This window comes from Syngnathoides biaculeatus, chromosome 12 (genome assembly GCF_019802595.1).
Source record: "Syngnathoides biaculeatus isolate LvHL_M chromosome 12, ASM1980259v1, whole genome shotgun sequence".
In the NCBI taxonomy this organism is placed as follows: domain Eukaryota; kingdom Metazoa; phylum Chordata; class Actinopteri; order Syngnathiformes; family Syngnathidae; genus Syngnathoides; species Syngnathoides biaculeatus.
The window spans coordinates 3,013,816-3,036,977 of NC_084651.1; the positions used below are offsets into that span (position 1 = coordinate 3,013,816).

The 23,162-nt window shown below is 42.8% G+C and overlaps 1 protein-coding gene across 7 annotated transcripts in view; it reads right to left on the reverse strand.

Annotated features, from left to right (window-relative positions):
* The window catches only part of ccdc88ab (coiled-coil domain containing 88Ab), a 68,749-nt gene that overhangs the window by 41,802 nt on the left and 3,785 nt on the right, over positions 1–23,162 (reverse strand). For all 7 annotated transcript variants that reach the window (XR_009797358.1, XM_061836589.1, XM_061836590.1 and 4 more), the window contains one exon: positions 16,321–16,429. Coding sequence is in view for 6 of the 7 variants with exons in the window: in XM_061836589.1 (XP_061692573.1) it covers positions 16,321–16,429 (109 nt within the window). In the remaining variant the exon portion in view is untranslated. The remainder of the gene's footprint in view (positions 1–16,320; positions 16,430–23,162) is intronic.

Here is a 23,162-nt window from a genome sequence, read left to right on the forward strand (position 1 = left end):
GTGTGTAGCCCAATTGAAATATTAAAGACGTTTAACTCTAATAATCATCGGCTGCGCGAACATTTTATGAGCAGCGCCTGGTGGGGTGCACTCTTAACCTACGCAACACCAAAGGATAGTCAGGATAATCTTTCAATGATAAGACAATGTGGATTTGTCTAATATCCATAAGTAAGGGGAGGTGGTGCTCAAATTTGGCCCGATTCGCAATATATGAGTAGCCAGTTTTAACCATTGAACCATTTGAACATTTACGATTGTCAGCCCCAGCTCTTTATCCAACACATCGGGGATGAAAAATAAAATCATAATCACTAAAGATAATCTTTCAGAACCATCCAAGGAGCTCGATTTAGCCGACTTTGATCAGGAAGAAAAATGTCTTTTCAAAAAATGACACAGCAAAAAGACAACACCGTAAAATCATTCAATTTAATCCAGCAGTCTTCGTTGACTTTAATCAGACGGAGAATCATCGGATGGAGAAAGCCACATTTGGCTCGATTATGAGTGAGGGTGTATGTAGCTGAGATTTCTGTTCGGGGTTGGGGGAATCACAATGCCTTATAATACTGTAGGATAATTGCTAAAGCTACTCGAAACAGCCGCTAATCTGGTTTTGCACCGAAGGGTGAAAAAAATGTTTAAGGTGTCGCTACACCAGTCAGTCTGTCAGTGTGATATCGTCCCCAATCCAAGGCAGCGAGCGCAAATCTTGAGGCGTGTGGCGCTCATACTATACGGAAGGTGATAGGCAGCAGAATTAACAGTGCCGATCCCCTGCAGTGTTAATGTTGACATTCATATGGTTTCAATTGCTGGGGTGGGGTAACCCGTTTCAGCCACAGCACCCCCCGTCATTCGCGTCAATCACGACAACTCAAAGGAAGCCATTAGATGACCCACACGGGCAATTATTACACAGTCCGGTATATCGGCACATCCTCCCACAACAAACGCACGGGTCGGAACTTTTCTTTTATCCATTCAAGTCAGATCCCAGGTCGGGACAATTCAAACAGGAAATGGGTGGGAACATGCGACGAGGAGGAGCGGCGAGGCGACTTCCTGCCAAATCGACGCACACACACACGCGGGCAAACATGGAGGACAAATGCAAAGACAAAGATGCATCTTACTGGTGTGCTTTTCAGGTGTATGGTCAGATAATTTTATTATTTCATGGAAGAAAACAGTTTCAGGTCCACGTACTGTTGTAACCAACTGCTGTATACATATTGCAAGAGCTCATTGGGGTGGGCGCACATAAAAATAACAAAAACAGTGCCCAGGACTATTGATGGTGGAGGTTAATATTCTAAAAAAAAAAAAGAAAGATTGATATAGTTAATCAAGTATGACTCGCGCGATTACTCTGAACATGATAATCTAGTAGGATTTCCGAGAAAAGAATATTTAAATAAATAGGAAAACACACTGATTTTTTTTGGACTCTTATTTAATGAGTATTTTGACACACAAATGTCAAAAGGTAGCATTTAGAGCAAAGTTACAGTAAGTGCGTCTTTTTTGGACCACCTATGCGGGACTACAGTATTCCCTCCTGCCGTTGAGATTGAATTGGGGACAGTTGCAGACAAAAACAGACCCGGCCGGCTCTGTTAGTGTCTCAAACATTTCCTGGATTTAGGATTTGACACGGAGACAGAAATAAAAGATAAAAAAACCCAAACCCAAAATGGTTGATTACGTAAGAGAAGTGGAACTCTGTGCCCCACTTAACATTCAAACGCCAGATGGCTAAAGACAATCTGGCAAGAGAACGGAAGCCGTGCTGCACTCTTTTTCAGCATCTTGGCAACCTGTGATTTGTTGTGAGGCTACAATTGAACTCCATGACCAGTGCGTGGAAAAACTGGACAAGAAGAAAAGAAATAATCTAGGAAATCCATGAACAGTACGATCACATGGGCCGTCATTGTATTAGTGTGGAAGTTCCCCTCATTGAGCAAAAATACAATCCATGATTTTACTCTCATGAGAAGGATACTCTGTGCTTCGCAGTTTTAGATTCTAGGTTCAAAACTTAGTCCCGCAACTGCACTTGGCATTGGCCTCGCGGTACAGATGAGGCAAGATTGACACTCAAAACGGCTTTCAGCCACAGTAAAAAGTACACTAATTCTTGGGCATCAGGTTAACTTAAAATTTCCTAATCCAATCATGCAAAAGTATCAAGTATCACCTCAAAAAATGAAGTACTGATTAATAAATAGTTTCCTACAGAAATCAAAAGAGAATAATTCATTTTATTTTGGAGTTTAAAGTGATTAAAAAATATGTATAGGTTCTCATGACTGGTGCAAAACTTTGTAAATCCAATATAATCCCTGCAATTTTGTGTACCTTGAGCTAGACAAAAAGCTTTTAATACCTCACAAAAGCACACAACTGTCGTTACATCATCTTCCCAAACCCTTTTTCAAAGGCCCAAGAACCCCGAGTAACACACTAAATAAAACTATCAAAAGATATCTACCATAATTAACCGAAAACAATCTGCGGTCAAACTTCACAATTTGTCTAACCAGTTCCTTCTGCAACCAAACGATCAGAGCTATCAATTTTTAACAAAACTGGCCCATAAATGTATCTTAACTTTTAGAATTTTCTTCAAATCATCTCGCTTTTCGATCTTGAGGTAACCTAATCCACATTGTGGGGAATTTCAATTCATCAACCCCCGCAAAGACAAGTGACGCACCCAAAACAGATTTGCTCAAGTTATTTTTCACTACTTTAAATTGGTCATGCTATGTAGAATAGACAGAAATATGCAAAAATCATTTGAATAAACATCCATATTGTTCTGAAGCCTTCAATTATTGCTACTTTTATTTCTTTAGCCAGCCATCACTCACTTGTTGGAACTTTGGCTGCCTTTCATTGATTACCTTGCAGCAATGTCGTCAGTTGCGCTTGATAGAAAATGCTGAGTCAGCTCAGAGGAGAAAGCTGCCCCTGGACCTTTTTGGGCATGTCAACCACCACCTGTCCCCCGTCTGTAGCCACAGCGTCAACACTTCCCACCTGTTCACGCTAATGTCAGCATGTGCTTGCTGTGCAAGTGGCGCATTGTAGCCCGTCTGACCCTGCACGCCACCAAAATCGAGTTGAAGACGCTCATATACAGTCAAATATTTGGTGTCATGAGGACGCTACAACATTGGGATTTTTAGATTAGGTGCTTTCTGCTACATTTCAGGATGTCACAAGACAGTCGGAGTAAATTTTCAACATTGGAAAGGCTTAAAAAAAAAAAAAACAAACTCCGTAATTCCCAGCCTACAGAACGCACCTGGTTACAAGCCTCACTGAGTACATTTGTAAAGGAAATACCGTTTGGTACACATACATACGCCGCAGCTGTGTAAAAGCCGCAAATGCCCACATTGAAACAAGATATTTACAAAGAAAGACGGTACACAGAAAGAGTTTAAAGCTAGCGCCAACGCAAGTGCTAACAGGCCGGTTAAAATAAACCTTACCGGTAAATATCACTGAGACACACCAGTAACAGCAGCAACACATAGGCAGAGGGCTAATGCTAACGCAGCGCTAACAGGGCCGGTAAAAGTCCCGTCCTCGGCACATATATTACACCGCGGTCTCATTCTTACCTTTTCTGCTTGAGTGCCCCCTTGTGGCCGTGAGAAAAAATGCACATATTAGCCGCATCACGGCATAAACCGGAGGGTTGAAAGCGTGTGAAAAAAGTAGCGGCTTATAGGCCAGAAATTACGGTAAGTATATTAGCCCACTCCAACCATAAGGTGGTTTTTGTATATCTGAGTGGTTTTCTAATAAGATTTTGGGATTTGATTCAGAGCAGAGATTCCAATCTCAAAATGAAGACAAGGAAAAAAAAAAAGTCTCTGAACCAATGACAGAATAAAAACTAGAATGCGCACTTTGCATCCAACATTGGTTCCGCCATGGTCATCAGGCTCTGACTTTAGGTCAGGGAAAATGCTTGGTAAACAATACACACATTGTTATGGAAAATGATGCGATAAATTGATTTACTCGGGATGTTTTGGATCCCTAGAGACATGCATATAATCTAAACATTTGCAGCATGCCCAGGAAGGTTTAAAAGATACATTGACACATAACATATGTCATCGGAGGTACAGACCTTCATAATATTGTAATGATATATTTTCCACATCTCTATTTATAATAATTAATTATGAAGGTTAAACTGAAACACACTTACTAGTGAAAAGTTACTTTTTTTGCGACCACCTGCACGGTTTTGACAGCGAATAGCGCAACAAGAATTAACCATAACACCAAAAAAGCTAAACCGAACATATTCCAATATTATGTTTCACAATGTAGAATTGAAAGAATATCGAAGTCAACAAATCAACTTTCATGTGAAATAGTACCCAAAGCAATGTTTTGCCCTGACGGGAAGCTGAAGCTTAATTACCACGTGAAAGGGGTCTGTGCGCAGTCTAGTTTTTAATTCTACGTCATTGCGCTGACCTCTGCTTTAAAGTGAACAGGAAGTCAGCCATTTTGTTTTGGGACAAATTCCAGTGTTCCTACTGAGGAATTTTCCCAACATGAGCCTCAATCAGAAGTCTCTAAGAATCTTAGAGAGGCGGGGCTAATTATTACCAAGCGAATGTGGGAGTAGCATGTTAACAAAGTAAAAAAAAATAACTAAAAATTACATCACATTATGCAGCCTTTGTTAAGCGTAGTTTTGCTAACGCAGAGTTCCAACTACTTAAGAAACACAACAAAGGTCCGGCGGTGGTGGATTCGTATTAATCAAATGTCTTATGCGCCTCCTGATCGCAGCACCTTCCGTCAACTTCCACCGTGAAAGGCAGGAAGGAATAAAACGCTTCAAGGATTAGCAGCAGACTAATACGACAGCTGAAACACAGCTGCCTCATATTTCGCTCGGATTATCCGCGGCGCGGGTTTAGCGGCTCTCATGCATAAAACATGGACAATGCGGGAGGAAGAGAGAGTGGGAAAAGCGAGGGTGTCATGGTGATGCGCCGCTAATACCAAAAAGGCAAACACGTGCGCACACGCCTTCCTTCCTCACAGCGCAAGGGCTGTCTTGCTTCTCACGGGCTGGGTTCAGGATCGCTCTCATATCATTCGCTAATCCCGACCCTCCAATCCGCAATCACGATATTTATACACGGGGGTTTTCTATATTGTCCAATCATCACAGAAGTTCCATTAGTTGTTCTTTTGCCGTCAGATAAATGCAATGTACTTGATCCACATCACCCTTTGGACCCTCTGTAGTAAGAAATAAATTCGAACAACATTATACTCTTTTCAGAAAGTGTGATATTTCACTGGAGTCTAAGCATTTACTGCCAACGACAAAAAACATTCTTCAGATAGGCGTTGCACAGGTTTTCTCCTGATATTCAGGTTATTAAGACGCTGTAATGACTAGCAAATCCCTGTAGATGGCAGTGTCTCATCGCTTTGGATTTGGGATCAGCATAATTTTTTAGTAGATGAGAATAAACGGACCTTTCCGACCTGTCAATCACTCGTACAGTAATAGCCAATCAGATAGCCGCATTGTCTTAACCCCTGGCTTGACATGCCCTAACCTGTATTGTTCCACAAGCAATGCTGGTTGTCAGTAGCGTGCGCTTGGAAAAGTTCATGTTACGAAGAAAATGATCCTCAGATGCGCTTGGCGAACGTGCAATTCTGATGAAAAATATCCGGCAAGGTTCCAAGAGGCCTGGTTGAGTCATTTTCCAAAGCCTAAAACACAGTTGACCAAGTGTCTACGATGGATTAAGGCTCACGGAAGAGCGCAAGTACAACAAAATGTGGACAATTTCAACAAAACAAATACAAGGCAGTATGTTCGAAGGTAAGCGAGGGAGAAGTACCTTCTCTTGAGTTTGAGTTCATTATTATCAGTGCTTTATACATTGCAGGAGAACAACTTTCACTTTGTTGGTGAATCACTGACCCGCTGAATGACGTGTGTCATGTTTTATGCCCAAGAGTCGTGTTAAGGATACGTAAATGCGCGATGTCACGCAAGAGAAATGTCCATTTGCCCATTTGGATCACATCAGACTTTTAAGACAGAGCACTGGGTTCCATTACGAGGCAAGTCAAGTGAATACACCCACTCACTTCTAAAGACTACAATGGTATCACTGGTGATCTTTCCAAGTAAAAAGTACTCACCCTGCTTTGCATGCGCAGTACGATGCCACTATTTTATCCTGATGGATTTCAATATGAAATTTGTGAGGCGTCAAAACTTTTTTTGCGTCGATCGCCAACATTTTGCCGTAACTCTGACATTGCGTCGTCCTCCGTCCAAAATCTCAATTCCGTGTACATATCCTTGTGTGAAATAGTTGAGACCTCTCTGTAGAACTCTCTTGAACAAGTCTGACGCATTTGGCAAAAAACATACCCCAATATTTATTCCAATTAATTTTATTTAATATTTAATACCCCAACACGCGATAGAGAATCGACTTCAAACATGTTCTGTTCAATCGCCATTTTGTAAGCTTGTGGGACATGGCTAAGGGGGCGGAGCTGAAGATCGCCATCGGAAAGGTCCATTGTCATCCATCTTATTTGCCTTGGTTCTCTGACCTTGACTATGATGAACGTCGCCTGATCTTTAATATTGCACGTTAAATACTTTTTAGGCTGTATACACCATACCTTTATTCAGCGTTTCGAATGGTATTTAAGATCTATTTGTAGCACCTCGGTCCCTTGAGTATCATAATTTCAACCCTCTGTATGTGTTACGCATATTGAAGAATTGCTAATTACTGGTTGGTGTTACGGCTGCTGTTGTGCCCATCGTTCTCTCATCCTGGTCTCAGGTTTTTCCTGCCCGAGTCATGCATTGCTTACTTACATGCGTTTACTCAAGTGAAGTTGGTTTTTATAGCCCTTAATTACAAGCACCTCTCAAAGGGCTTCACGGGCCCCCAGTCGGTCATGATTCCTGGTACAGTTGTTTTTCTTATATCCAGTCATGCACATACTGTATAATAAAATGTACGGGCTTGGTTATTGCCCTGCTCAATGCGTAAAATGCTTTCTGTTGTGAAATAAAATAGACTCGACAACTCGAACATCTTCATAGGGTGTTCAGCGCTTTCCAGGATGCATTGTGGGACGCAATTAGGGAGCTACTTTATGTTGTGGAGGACTTGTACTCACTACGCATTTGAACAGCACGAGCAAATGGCAAACTATAGGGGCGCAATATAGCGGATATGAAGTGATTCCCTACAAAGCCATGATGTCTATTAAAGGAGGGAGTCGCCAAGACAAATAGAGGGGAGAGGAGGATGAGGTGGGGGGAGGATGAATTCTTGATTCCATCACTTTCCACGACCCCTCCTCTTCGCCCTCTACCACATATTTCCTCCCCCCTCTGCGCTGACGATATATTTCCGTCTTATTGATTTCAGCGGGAATCGCAGCCGTCCACTGCGGCTCATCTTCCATCCCGCGGAGAGGTTTACAAACATTGATGATGAGGCGCGTCGGTGCGACGGGGGACGTGTCACAACACAATCGCAGTAACTGCCTTGCTTGATTTACGGTTGGTTATCGTCGTGAATAATAAATAATCTAGCAAGCCAATTAAACTGTCATCCTTTTGAGGAGAAAGCTATTTATGTGTGAAGATGCTCATATGTCTCTCGGGACAAAACGCACAGTTCACGTACGCTATTACAACAGGGATTCCCCTGGCCTCCAGTGTTGTGAGTGATACAATTCTTCATTTATATTGTGATTATTGCATATAGTCTGAAATGTATTTTCTCAAGAGCTTGACTGGTTCATTTATCGGCCGACTTCCTGTTCAATTCAGCGCATACACCACTCTTGAGACATTTTTGTCCTCCGTGTTGTTGGATACACAACAGCAGCCACAAACTGCTTATCAGTGGCTGATTTATTTTAATATTCATGGAGGCCCAACTGCGTAAGTTTCAGGGACATCATATTTGGAGACCACTTTAAAAAAAAAAAAAAAAAAGCATGCTATTAAAGAGAACATGTGCACGTGCAGATGCCTGCGCTACTAAACGTGTGTCAGTGGACAGGTTCTCCACTGTTTCCATCTCACAGGGAGTCTTGTCTCCTTAACACATACTGAGTACCCTAGACCCCACCCCCCACCCCCCACCCCTTCCTCCCACTTCCGCTAGCGGCGTATAGCTTTAACAGGGAGGCTAATTGTGCCGGTCTGCGCGTGTGTGTATGTGTGTGCATGCGTGCCTGAACCCTTAAAAGCATGAATCACACCCATTCTGCAGCCCCACGGAGTGCTGTTGCCATAGCAACGGGGGTGAGAAGACTGAGTATAAGCTCCGCATGTGCTAATACATACAGTGCAATACACGTGCACGCGCGCACACGTCTCTGGGGGTACTTCTCTCTGCTAACTCCATCACCACCACCAACAAAGGGAGGCAAGGCACTTCCTCTTTTTCTCCAAATACACACAACACACACTTCCACGGAAAGCCCACTTGACACCTGATCTAACAATCGCGACACAAAAGGCAGTTTGGGCTGTCGGATGCACAACAAAGGCAAGATATGGGAGGGACATAAAGAACATTTACTTGTTAATTTCTCGTATTCCTCGTACAGTTGGGTAAAGTGAAACCACTCAAACTGTGACATTGAACAACTCAAAGAATTTTTAATGAGCTGCTCATATCTGAAAATGTGTCTGGGAGTGAATTGTTCTGAATTTTATCAAATTATAACATCACGATTCAGCTAATTTACATGAAACTGCCCCCACACAGAGTTTCTCCGCCCAAGACCCGGAAAATCTGCCATTTTCAAGCAACTACACGATGTGAATATTTATAATGTCACAGCCAAGATTATAAAAGAAATAGAGTTGCATCAGGTTTTGCTGGATCCACAGAATACGTAATTTAGCTCGCTGAAGTTATTGAAGGAGGAGGGTGTGCGTGCATGTGTGGCCTCCATGAGTGAAACTGCTTTTACTTTCTCTACACAGTTTTTTTCCCCAAACCTTCTGCGCTTTCCTTTTACCTTCCATGACTTCAAGTCGTGCAAATATCTCACTTTGCTTTAGAGTAGAGGTAGAAGAGAGTTGAACCCGCTCTCTCGGTGCCTGCGGTCGATATGCCTACAACTGGCGTCGTCCCGATCACCTTTTGTTGTACCGAAAGCCCTTGATTTTGCGCATTGTCAATACAAAGTTTCATCAAATACCCGATAAAACTACTTTTAAGACATCACTGCTGCAGCACAAAATGACGCAAATTACATTTCAATATTCTGTCTCATCCTTAAGCAGACTAAAATCTAAAAATAATACAGCATCAGAAATTCCACTCAGCGCGGTAAGAAACGCTTCTAAAAGAAAATCCCGTTAAAAGGATGCTTGCAGGAGAAAGGGCCGCCATGACACTTGAAATATTGCAATGCATTGTGCGCCTTAATTCCTACACGTGAAGACACCTGGCAACTATTTTAAATTGAAAAATTAATTCAAACAGCATTAATAAAAGGTGTCCAGGTCCCTGTGTCTCCTCGTTATGTTTAAGTGCACAGATGAATAAAGTGGTCGTGGGCGTGTCCGCAGAAAAGGGCGGCAGACAAGGCTTCCCGAGTGGTCCGGATGGAGCAGGCTTGATGTTCTAAGCGAGCGGGAGAAAACGAGCTGTAACCAGCACATTTCTTTTGTTCTCTGGTGTTATGTATCAGCCAAAGAGCTTTTTATTACATCCCCCCCTCTGAAGCCCTCAAGGCTGAACAAGCTGCTGCTCAACAAGGTAGAGGGGGGAAAAGTGGTCTGGGGGAATCCTGATACCGTCCACCCGCTCTCCCCCGTCACCCCCTGTGGACTCTGCTGTTCACTGAAGTTACAGTTGCGACTGTTACATCAAATTGAAATTATGTAAATGTAAAGTTTCATCATGATACCTGTACATTTGGTTATCGGTACAAAACAGAACAAAAACTACAGATGCATGGTGCCAAGGACCCTGTCAGGAATGTCACATATCCTGATGCAAAAATGTAAACACGGTAAATTGTTTATCAGGAAAAAAAAAATGATCAAACCTTTATTCCATCAGCACAAGAGGCACATTTTAGTAGTTAACAGTCATAAAAAAATAATTACGAGTTACTCATCTTGGCTAAAACAACCCAGCAAACATTTAGCCCCGGAGTTAGACATTAACACGACACGCTAACTAGCCAAGGAATCACCATCAACAATGACAAAAAAAGAAAAGAAAAAAATGGAAAAAAAGAAACTTGTTTTACCGTTTCAAATGGTATTTCGGGAATCACAGGATGCCCATCTTTGCAACACTTTTGCAAAAGTTTTTATCAACCCAAAGTAGTATTTGATTACCACTGACCGCTTATATAGACAAAATGTTATATAAAGTTCAAAGTGTCCATCCAGTTACACAGTATAGTATCACTTATGAAATGACTTGTCCAATTAAATTGCTGGATCAATATTATAATAACAAGTAATGAATACCTCTCACAATATCAATCAAAAATAAAAAAAAGTTTGTTTATTACTGTACTGATATCACTAGATTGAGCAGGTGTAACCAAAGTGGTCAGTGAAACCATCTACAAAAAGAAGAAGCCAATCTGTCCCTCTTCCCTTTTACGCAGCTGCTGAGCTTTGCGTAATATTACTTAAAATGATAAACATGGGATAATATTGGCAGGGTGGGGGGGGACACACATACAGTGTACTTCCCAATAATTCAACTGTAATGTACACATTACCAACACAGGCTGTGATGGTTGATGTGGAATTCAAGTTTAAACAGAATGCTTAATGAAGGGGGGAAAAAAAAAAAAAAAAAAAAAAGCACAGGGCTCTCGTAAAGCAGTGGGACACCATTCAATCCATCCATTTTCTACCAAACTTGTCCTCATTAGGGTTGCGGGTGAGCTGGAGGCTATTATCGGTAAATTAGGGCGAAAAGTGAGCAACACCTCGGACTGGTTTCATAACCACAGCTCACATATGAATGCGTTTATTAAGACTTTGTTTACTTCATTAAAAGTGCATCATTCCTTGACCATTTGCGGGAAGCATTACAATCCATTTTAATGAAGGGTTTTGGACTATTAAACTAGCTAATATTGATACTTTGTCATGTGTTGGATATTGTATCCCTGTGAAGTTTCCAAGAAGAGATTTTTTTTATCTTTCTTCTTTTCTTAAGCAACTGCAAATTTGTGAGATGCAAGCCATCTAGAGCCTTGATATACGCACCGCCGTAAACCGAAAACCCACCGAGTTGTGTAACGGCTCCCGACTGTCGTTTTCACAGTTGCTCAATTTGATTCACCCTTCGTGAAAAAAAATTAAAAAATAAAAAAAATCCCATCCCACGCCAGTGTTTTCCCCAAATTGCGTCTGAGGCGCCTTGTCGCATCATTACTGGCAACTGTGGCGAGGAGCATGTGAGCGAGCATGACAACGTGCATTTGCCTCGCGGCGGGCGAGCGCATCCCCTGATAAACCGATTCGTTTGTGACGTGCTGAAAGAAGCGAGCCAGCGTTGGGGAATTCCAGGCTTGATTGGAAAATGCATACACGGTGTGACCGAGTTCATATAAAAATAATCAGTTGTGGCAAGAAGCTGCTACAACAAGGCTGCAATTTTAGTCACAAGCATGCTGCAGTGCAGAGCTACAGTACACTAGGTGGAGGGAATGTGTGGGATCGTTTTTTTTTTTTTGTTTTTTTTTTAATGAACAGAGCATCTTTTGTGAGGTCATCAAGCGAAGGCAGACTTTGCTATTGCACGCGTCAGCTAGCAGTTAAGTCGCGTCGCACACCTGCAGGGAAAAACATCTGGGAAGCAAATTAGCAGGATGAATGCTGCGTTTCAGAGAGAAAAACAGCATAGGAAAGACAACTCTCTTGTTACATAGTAACGCATAGGTTACAATGTAGCCTAATGCTGCCTATTGGTTGAATGACTGCATCAAGTTCCTGGGACTTGCATTTCCTCATACTTTGTTTAAAGGAACTAAAAGGTTCCTGCGGCTCATTGTTGTCGAAGCGGACGGAGGTCATGCGAGTCAGGCCGATTACAAGGGGTAAAACAAAATAATACTACACCTCTGATCCAAAAAGGAACATGCCAGCAAAAAAAATAAAATTAAAAAAAAAAAAAAAAAAAAGACTGGCTACAAAGGGTATGACTGCGTGTATTTGGATATTTCGGTACAGTACAGGCATGTACAGCACTCCCACATGGAACATATAAGGTAAGCCATACAGGCCACATCTACTCTGCAAACAAATACAGTGCAGCTCAGACTCTGGAAATGGGTTGACATGGCTCACAATATAATTTGAAGCATGTCGAGTTTTGCAAGTCGATTGCAACGTTATCACACTAGCATAAATATAAGTGCAGGTGGCAAAGAAACCTGATGTGCACTTTATTATCAGAAAACATTTAAGCTGCAGTGTATGTCCTTCTCTACATTATTCTATGTATTGGAGAATTCACTGTGGCACTTAGTTTGTCGTTAAATGTATATATATTTAAAAAAAAAAAAAAAGCCATTCTGCTCTTTAAATGCGACCTTAAAAACCAAGGTGATTTTTTTTTTTTTTTAACCCCTGAATATTTCCAAAGAGTTAATTTCGATCATTATCTTACGGACCATTTAGAAACTAAATTAACCATCTGTTCCGTGCGACTGAAACACTTTCTGTTTCTTCCGATTGCCAACTTTCTGTTCCAGTGACCGGGCCAAAAGATAAGTTTGTTCCTGAGATCCTAATGTTAAGTGTACAAAATGAGTGCCAAACCTTTCATACCAATCCCTACAAGAAGCAGCATCAGCAGCAGCCTCAAGAGTAAATGCCAACTCCCATTCCCAGAAGGCAACATGTAAAAGTAAATAAAACAAAATTGAAACCGCAGATCCAAGCAACACAGTAAGATGGAATGTAGCAACATATGTCTCAGGATCCTGATTAAAAGAAATCAAAGGAAAGGATTCCTGAGACCGGCCACCCAAAAAAATAATAAAATAAATAAAAATTTTTTTTAAAAAAAGCAGACAAGAATGTAGTTCAGCTGGCCGGAGTTGTATAATTGCACGCCCCTGGGAAAACCAAAACCGAGGCCGCTAAATTGAAATGTGGGGCGGCCTATTTTTGGCCCCGACATTGAAAAGAGATGAAAACGTTGCGGTGCAGCTCAAATATGACTAAGTAAGGTTATAGCGACGCAAAAACGCGCATTCTTGGTCATATGATCACATCTGGCTGAATATGATCTGTACACCATACTCCTAAATGAAAGCGTGAAGAAGCCCGTCTAGACGCTGAAGCCCTCCTACGCAATCTGCTGAAACAGAACCCAATAACTTTGAACACACATTCTCTCATGCCCGCTTTTCCCACCACGGCAAAACTGTGTCAATCACAGTGCATTGTACACATCAGTCGGAATCACGACATTCACTTCGGTAACGGAGACGTTTAATCTAACAGGAGACTGATAAACCGATATTAGCAGCCAAACGGACTGCAGACTATAACAACCAAGCTAACGTTATCGTGTTTCCATTAGTCCATCCTCAAAAGTTAAATATCTGCTTGACCGGTGAGCAACAAGCCACTTACTTTGACAGGATAATGACCAGGTACCAAAACGTACCTTGTGCTTTTGCCAACGGATATGTACAATGTGAATCTTAAAAAAAAAAAAACAGTTTAGATAATGTGCAGGGTAGAAACTGGGGTCTTTTAATGTATATTTAAGACAAAACCTAGACATTGTCTATGTAAAACCCAAACATTGGGAATTCTGGAATTATTGTCTCTGCACCCCTGGAAATGGACTGCATAAACATGCAGTAGACCAGATTGGATACGGAAGCGAAGGGGCAGAGCGGAGGCATGCAGGAAATGGGGGAGGGTCACAGGAAAGATGGCCTCAGGAAGGTCTCCAAGTGTCTGACTTTAGCGGGTCCAAATGAGTTAATGAATTAGATATTCTCCCGACACCAGAGGAAACATTCGAATCCAATAAAGCCTTTAAGAGAAAGAGCGCACGTGCATTTCTGGATATGTACTCTAACGATGAGTTGCTTGCCATCGAAGATCAACACGTAAATTGAATGAATTGGGGGGGGGGGGGGCAGCCAGGCATACAAAGTCAGCAGGAGACACGAGTGGGCTCAGAATGCTGAGCGGTACGGTAAACTGCAAACCTGTTAAGCCCATTAGCTTGGAAAGCAGGAGGGATCCGTCTGCAGCCAAGGGTCTCGGAAATGAGAAAAGCCCGTATGGGACCAAAATCACCACAGGAAACCAGAACGTGGCTTATTGATCCAGAGAAGCCAAAGACACTCCCAAAAAAATATGTAGGAAGGTATCATACAGTGTGGCTGAAACCTGTGTGGTATTTGTCTCATTTAATAAATTATCGTACTGAATCACCTTCACCAAAATAATACAAACGCATGTACTGTTATACGACTCAAATCTATGGATTCCACTTTTTACCCTCCGGAACTATTTGTTTAATTGGCATACCAAATGTTCATACGTCAGTGGGACCATCAAACATTGAACCAACTGTTCTTGGCTCATCAACCACAAGTCATTGTTCAATAATTGTTCCACACTTCTATTTCAATGAAGTATCAATCCAACGAAAAACATGAACCAGATGGTGGCTAAGGGGTCTTGAACCGCTTTCTCACGGACAGGGCAAATTCACGCTTAGGCGAGTTCTGTCTGAAAGGAACAGGTAAACACATTCAGGCTCGACTGCTTCACCGATTTCACATGAAGACGCCTATTAAGACTGTTCTGGTGGGACACGCTGAGGGGGAGGACTTGAAACTGTCGGCGGTCAAAGCGGAGACGAGCGGTCGCACGGTGGTCAAAACACAACGAACCGCGAGACAAGATGAGAGGATTAAAGCACGCGGCGCAGACAGACGAGGCTCATTGTTTGCATGCGTTGCCCCTCGTCAAGCGACAAGACGACCACTCAATGAGATTAACCAAGGAGGGGTGTTAAAAGAAACAGCCTTCAGCGTCACTTGAGCTCTTCAAATGTGAAGAAAAAAAGATGATCAAGAGCTAGTTGATTCCTCACTAAACAAACGGACCAAAAGGCTTCAACACACAGCTTAACCTTTAACAGAGGCCGATCCACTCAGTGATTCATTTTCTTGGGAAGCTACTGTGTGTTGACTGTTTATAGAAACCGATCTGGTAGTGATTAACAAGATGCTTAAAATTCAACCCTCTTATGTTGTGAGTCAAATTGACCCAATCACACCAAATGTTGGATAATATTCATGCCCAAGAATGTCGTATACAAACAAAAGTTGCGTTAAGGGACACACCTCTTCTACACACATCCACACCCCTCTTATGTTGTGGGTGAAACTGATCCCGATTTGAACTTTACAAATATTGGATAACATCTGCACGTTTCTGACAGCTAAACGTAACGGCTTCATGCACCTTCAGGGGGCACACCTCACTGACTTTAACGTAAAAAAAAATATATATACACAGTACAAATCGACCACAATCCGTTCCAGAAGGCGGTTCGAGAACCGATTTGTCCGAAAACTGAATCGATATTTCCCACGTCTGCGTGCAGAGGTTGTTTTATACACAATAACAACGCGAGTCATGGGCCAGGATGTCGGGCCGCGCACATTATGTTATTTCCGGGTCTTGTTGCAGGCCTTTGAGTACCGATTTTCGTTCGAAAACGGAAGCAAAAAAAAAAAAAAAAGACGTTTGAGAACCGATTATTCACTGTACTATTAAAAAAATGATTTTCAATCTCTTGGCTTGAAAAAAATGGATGTTGGCGACAAGACATTTTTAAGCGGGGCAGAAATTGAAAGTTGTCCAATTTCTTTTTGAAAATATTACAGACGAATTCCCATGATATTTCACATCCGTCACACGCACACACAAAATGTCTTTATACTTTGTGTCTCCAATTAACAGGTCGCATTTTGTGTTTACATGCTTTCCTTTATATGTTTGCATGCTTTTTGCAATGAGTAAGTGGCCTTTCGGCGGCCTCGATGTGGCCCCTGCGGATATGGGTCATGTTGTCGAGTGTGGGAAAGCTGCGGACGCCTGACCGTCGTAACATAATTACAACATAAAAATAAAGCTTCAAAGCTTGGGAAAAACAGTTTTTGGCCACCGGTTTATGCTGCGTAATGATAGCGCGCCGACGCCAGAACACACAAACGTCTTCCTACCTGATAGTAGGCTTTGATCTGCCTGATGAGAATGGAAAGGTTCTGGATGCGCAGCGTGGAGTCGTTGTTCACCTTCTTGTTGGTCCTCTGCACTGCAGCCTTGGGGTTGCTGGTGGAAAAATATAGACAATTATGTCATTCAATCAGAGATTTTGTGTGGATCTTTGTTCCATGTTGAAACCTGGACAACAGATACTGTACAGAAGGCCTACAGTTACCAAACATTTCTAAAATAGACGTTTCTACTTATTAAAAATAAAACTGTATCTTGCGTTGTACATGGAAGGTACGGGTATTTTTGTTTGTCCGCTCTTTTTTGTCACATATCTGACTGTGCATTGCTTTAAAAAGTTGCTGGCTGGGCTGTTGACTGACGTGTGCACTATGAATGGCTGGCTGTTCACTGGCTAACCCGTTAGCAAGCATTAGCAGCATGTTGAGTGACTGTAACTTGTGGCCATCGGCAGCAAGTGTAAAACCGTAATTTCCGCAATATAATCTGCGATTTTTGCCACACACTTTCAACCCTGCGGCTGACTTGTGCATTTTTCTAGCGGCCGCCAGGGGCGCTCGAGCACAAGAGTGAGACAGGTGGATTGTATGTGTCGAGGAAGACGCAAGTTTAATTTAACTTTGCGCACGAATAAAATTAGCATGAACAGACCCGCATCATGGAAAATGCAAGAAGAAATGCACATGACGCAGTTTTCAACTTAAAAGCAATCGACTGGCCGATAAAGAAGGAAACAGAGCTGCTGCACGTGAACGTGAATAAAAGAATTGATGGTGAGACGCTGGAAACGGCAGAGAGATGAACTGGAGCAATGTAAAAAGACAAAAAAAAAAAAAAAAAACCTTTCAGACATAAAAGGTTTGAACTGTGTTACTGCTGCGTTTCAGTGACTTTTACCTGGTATGATTTTTTTACCCAGCCCTGTTAGTGCTGTGTTATTGCCGCGTCACAGACATTGTTTGGAAAGAAAAGTTAAGGTATATTATTAAAACTTTGAAAACCTCTGTGTACCTTCTTTGTAAATATCTCATGTTTCAGTGTGGGTACGTTCATCTTATGTATGTACAAAATGTTTTTTTCCTTTAAAAATGTCCAGGGTGGGGCTTATAGTCCAGAAATTAGTGCTTTTTACGTGTTTATTTTCATACTGTTTGTTCAATAAAGCGATGGAAAGCGGCTATCGCAAAGATGACATCACAAACATACAATTGTTTACAAACTTGGAACAACCTTGGGCAATGTTCCACTTGGACTTGGGTGGGGGCATTCAACTGTGTGAGGAAAACTATCAGTGACACACTGATTTCCAGCCATCCTATAAATCTTTCAAGCACTTCCTCGTGTCTATAGACATAATGTGGCAACGCCGATGTTGATTCGAGTGCGTGTCGCCCAAGGTTGCATGCGTGACGACTGACGTTACCGCGGGTGTCAAAATGTTTTAGTGAGCGTCGCGGACATTCCACACGTTCGCACAACATCCACGTTCCTCGGAAAGGCCTATCCAAAGCATCCATCAGCATATCGGCAAGTCATTAACTCGAGAACGCAGGCCTGCGCTAAAACTCAAACCTCTAACCTTAAACTTTCTCCTTCTTCGACCGAACCATAACATTGGAAAGTTGACACTCTGTTTATATTTTTGTTGCACATGGAGAAGAGCACAGATGCAGGCATGCAAAAATCACAGCACGCATGAAAACACACGCACGCGTTAGCCGCCACGTGCACGCATGCATGCATGCATGCATTCATTCGCAGGCAGCAGTCTCCTCCCCCACATACTCGCAGCAGGTTGACCCTCATAAATAGGTCATCGACTGAAGCACATTTTGATGAACAAGAAGGTCGCCTCGAGTCGACGCAGCTACAAGTGAATTCGGTTACATCATTGGAAATGAAATTATGCTGTGGGGATGCAGAATAAATGGATGGTGTCTGACTGGCAAGAACTTTTCTGTCTTTATTGCGTTACTAATGTTTTTATTGGTCATCATTCTGCCATTTTCAGGAAAATATTTCTGAGTCATTTTGGGTTATATGCAGTTTTGGTATTATTTTAAAACTCGTATTGTTTCAGTGGTCAAATTCACCCGTTTAGTCATAGAAAAAGAGATTCAATAACTCAAAAAAAATAATAATAATGCAAAGGGGGGGAAAAAAAGGGTCAGAAGAAGATAATTGACCCCAAAAAATATTGTCATTTGAGGAAGAAAAAAAATCTGGCAAAGCTGAACATCTGAATTTTATTTCTAGCAATTTATTTATGATGGCAATTGTATGCCGACTCCCGTTTACCTGCATTTGAATGTTAATTCTGAACACAGCCACAACCAGGAGGGTTTGTGCACTTGTGCATCGCTGTAAGTTTTTACTACCCCCCTCTTGGAGCTAATTTGTACAGTTTTTTTATAATTTACCAGGGGGAAAATTTTTCAATTGTTTTAATGTGTGCCAAAAACATCCAACAAGGCTTTTGAACAGGGTGTGTAGACTTTCTCAACTGCAGCCACAGAGCATTTACGGATATCTAATCAACCTCAATTTAACAAACAGAGCAAAAATGGTTTTATTTTCTATTTTGCTCATATGATACGTTGATGTCAGATAAAATTAGTAAAAATAATGGCCATCCATAACAACTAAATTCCTCCTGCCCACTATGCTGCAATTTAGAAATCAAAACTTTACATGTGGTACTTCCAATTGATTAGTTTTTACAACTTGCTCTTCTTCCTCTTTGGGAAGGAGCTGCTAAACATGGCCACGCGGAGAATTTCAACCCCAAATGTAAACGGACCTTGGTCTCAATTCGTCAGTAAGTCGTCTTTTGATCCGCCCTCCGATGCCCAACGCCATTAATCCTCATCAGAAGGACAGAGGGCTCATTTTAATGGCTTGAATGAGCAGTCACATGAACTGCATCACACCACACACACAAGCACGTGGACCCTTCAGGAGTACATAGTAGGGGGTCTAGTTAACCCCTTAATTAAAGAGTGGAGGTTGTAATCCTGTCAGGGCGAGGAGGGCGGCGGGCTGTGTGTGTGTGTCGGGGGTGGGGGAGCACATTCCACAACACTTAAGCCTCACTGATGTCAAAAAGCCAATCTAAATTTCCCCCAAATACACAGAACAACTGTAATATAGTAAAACTGAAGGAGGTGTTTACTCTATTTTCCCTCTTGCTGTTTGTCAAAAAAAGCAAAAATAAATTAAGTTACTTTGAACCAGACCCGAATACGATTGGGATTTTTCAGGAGTAAATATGGTAAAAAAAAAAAAAAGTCTGGGAATTTTTTTGAAAATGTAAAAAAAATTTAATAAATGTTACTTTGCGTATTTGTAAATATATTTACTTGTTTTTTTTTTTTTTTATTATTATGGAACTCTCAGGGGCAGCACGGTGAGTCAGCTGCTAAGTCGGTGGCCTCACAGTTCTGAGGTCCCAGGTTCAATCCCGGCCCCCGGCTGTGTGGAGTTTGCATGTTCTCCGCATGTCTGCGTGGGTTTTCTCCAGTCCGGTTTCCTCCCAAAACCCAAAAAACATGCAACATTAATTGGCGACACTAAATTGCCCCTAGGTGTGATTGTCTCCATGTGCCCTGCGCCTGGCTGGCAACCAGTTCAGGGTGTGCCCCGCCCGCCTCCTACCCGTTGACAGCTGGGATAGGCTCCAGCACTCCCCGGGACCCTTGTGAGGATAGGCGGCAAAGAAAATGGATGGATGGATGGGTCAATTTGACCCGTAATGTAACAGGAGCGTTAGTAATATCCTTATTAAAAAGCGGTACTGTGCTAAAACACCTTGAGGCATGTCAAAGATGATTATTTTTCAGTTTCATTCGCCATTTCTGGAAAGTCTTTTGGGTTGGTAATTGCTTTAAAACGTCAACACCCTAGCGTTGCCCCTGGTTGTCATGGTAACCGAATACATCGTATTGACCCAACAGCAGAGGGGATACATGAGACAGAACCGTTCTCCCTAAATTGAGCAAACGGAAGCAAAACATGCTGTAATTGTTTTTTGTGTGTTTTGACCGTAGAATGTGAGAGACCTAATATTAAAATAAGCAGGAATCGTTCCACGCCACTCGCGTGCTGACGCTGCAAGCGTCAGACTGAACCCCCCTGGGGACCACCAGGCGACAAAATAAGGATTTAGTTCTTTAGCAGGCGAGTGGAAAAAGATATTAATCCTCCAGGCCGTTCCTGCTGATACAGTAAACTTAAGGCTTTGGTGCAGACAAATAGATTAAGGAGAAACGGCTCAAGACAGACAGACAGACAGACAGGCAGGCAGGCAGGCAGAAGCTAAACCATCCATCGCTCATGTGGGGATGGCCACCCAGGCCAAATTCGGCAGTCAGTGGGGCTTGCTCTGATTGGCTGCGTGCTTTCCAGAGTGGGGTTAACCTATATATGACAGGCTGCATTACAGTCAGCGTGGGCAGCCACGCAAACGCGCGCACAAACAAAAAGGGAAAAGGAAAAAAAAAAAAAAAAAAAGACTGCCTGCATTTGGCCACGTGTTGGGATCGAGCCAGTCAAAACAAGCAAGAAATCCGAACAACCAAAGAGGAATCCTGGGGTGTGAGCTGCTAGCAGAGAGCCTGAGCACTGCTGCTAACGCTAATAAAAGAAAACGTTCAGGATTTTTGTACGTCATACAGTCAGAGTGAGTTTTACCAAGGTGCAATAATTAGGCAACTCATCAAATTGATCGACAACTATTTAGCATTAAGTTAGCATACTTTTGTATAAGGCAAAGTTATGCAGGTGATTTAAATATGGAATGTGTCATTTTATTTATTCTACTTTTAGTTTGACAGTCAACATCGACAGGGAGTGGCAAACGTGGTCATTTTTCTATGAGCATCACATTCTGCTATTCTGCTGTGAAAGTTTTCAAGGATCATATAAACACTTCGCTTAGCACCAGACACAAAGACGAATGCCAGAGATGTCAGATTAAAGTCAAGATCCCGCACTTCCTTACAGATTTCCAAGCGCGGCCAACTACTGCGTTTTTTTGCCAGCGGAGGAGCAGGGCCTCCGACGTCTCAGCGGCGGCGTCTCCGCATCCTGGCTTCCCTCCTGGAGCAGGAATCTCAACTATGTCAGCCCGTAGCTCGCCAAACAGAAGCTCAAAGAAAACAAGAAGAAAGGAGTAGAAGACAGCAGCCCCCGGGGGGGGGGGGTGAGCCGTGAAGGAAGGATGGGAGAAAGTGAGGAAGAACGAACGAGTGCTAACAGGAGGTAAAAATAAACTAAGTGCGAAGCCAGTTGCTGTTAAAACGCCAGGGATGAAAATGAAACTGCAATTATGATGTTAGCTTTAGCACATCGTGGCTTCTGCGTACGGTGAAGTCGGGCATCCATGACGATGGAGACTCCATTTATCAGCGCTAAATTGCTCGTATCATCGCGCACATTTGGTGACGGCGATTATTGCGTCGATAAGATTATTCAACAATGCTGCAAGACTGCTGGAAAAGTAAAAACTAGAACCACAGAGAGTTCCATCCATCAATCCAATTTCTTTGCCGCTTATCCTCATGAGGGTCACGGGGAGTGCTGGAGCCTATCCCAGCTGCCGACGGGCAGGAGGCGGGGTACACCCTGAACTGGTTGCCACCCAATCGCAGGGCGCATGGAGACAAACAGCCGCTCTCGCAATCACACCAAGGGGCAATTTAGAGAGTCTAATTAATGTTGCATGTTTTGGGGATGTGGGAGGAAACCAGAGTGCCCACCCGGAGAAAACCCACGCAGGCACGGGGAGAACATGCTAACTCCACACAGGCGGGTCCGGGATTGAACCCGGGGACCTCAGAACCGTGCTGCCCCCGAGAGGTGCATAATAAAAAAAAATATTCTTGTAAATATATTTACAAATACACAAAGTAGCAACATTTATTAATTTTTTACATTTTCAAAAAATTCCCAGACTTTTTTTTTCCACGTTGAGTTGAATTGACCTCCAGTAAAAGACAAATTTCTTGTTGAAAATTCCCCAATTGTATCCAAATAAAAGCGACTCCATTGGGCATCCAGGGTCTCAATTGGACTCATTTTTAATTGGCTCCCCCTCATCGAGCGGGCGAGCTAATTGGTTTGACAGCAGCGAGGAGGTCATCTAATTGGCTGGGTAATGACGGTCACGAGAGGACAGAGGCAAGTGGGAGGGGAGGACGGCGGGGATGCCATCTGGGTGTCGGGCGCAAACCGTTAGATAATCCCGACGTCCCGCCGCTGCCCTCGGGGGGGGGGGACGGCGGGCGGAGTTACGACACTCGCCCGCTGTGCTTCGAACAGCTTTTGAAGAAGTGCAAACACGAGAAACTTAAACTACAACGCCGCCGTCAAAACGTGCTTAATCTCTTTTTTTGCTTCTCAATCGTATTTTTGGAGCCATGATTGACAGCTGCCTCGTTCGCGTTTGGCTTTGTGCAACGTAAGCCAATTTGACGTTTTATAGATCGAAACCCAATGCGGGCATACAATTGTTTTTTTCCCCACTTCAATATTTTATTTTTTGGGGTGATTTCCCGGCAGAGTCAACCAGCAAAACAAAGTCATTGTCGTCTCTTGTGACTTATTCCAGTTTCGGCAATTAGACAAGCTGCTGGTGTCACGCCAAACAAGAGCCGGCAGACAAAGGGGCGACATAAACACAACAATCTGACCGTCACTGTGGGCCCGTCCGTGTCTGCGAGTCGCTTGCCAAGACGACAACTGACAGCTGCCCTATTGCAAAAACAAATGCGCCCACACGGACAAAAAAAAAAAAAAAAAAAGATACGCAGGCCCTGCGCTGACACGGAAA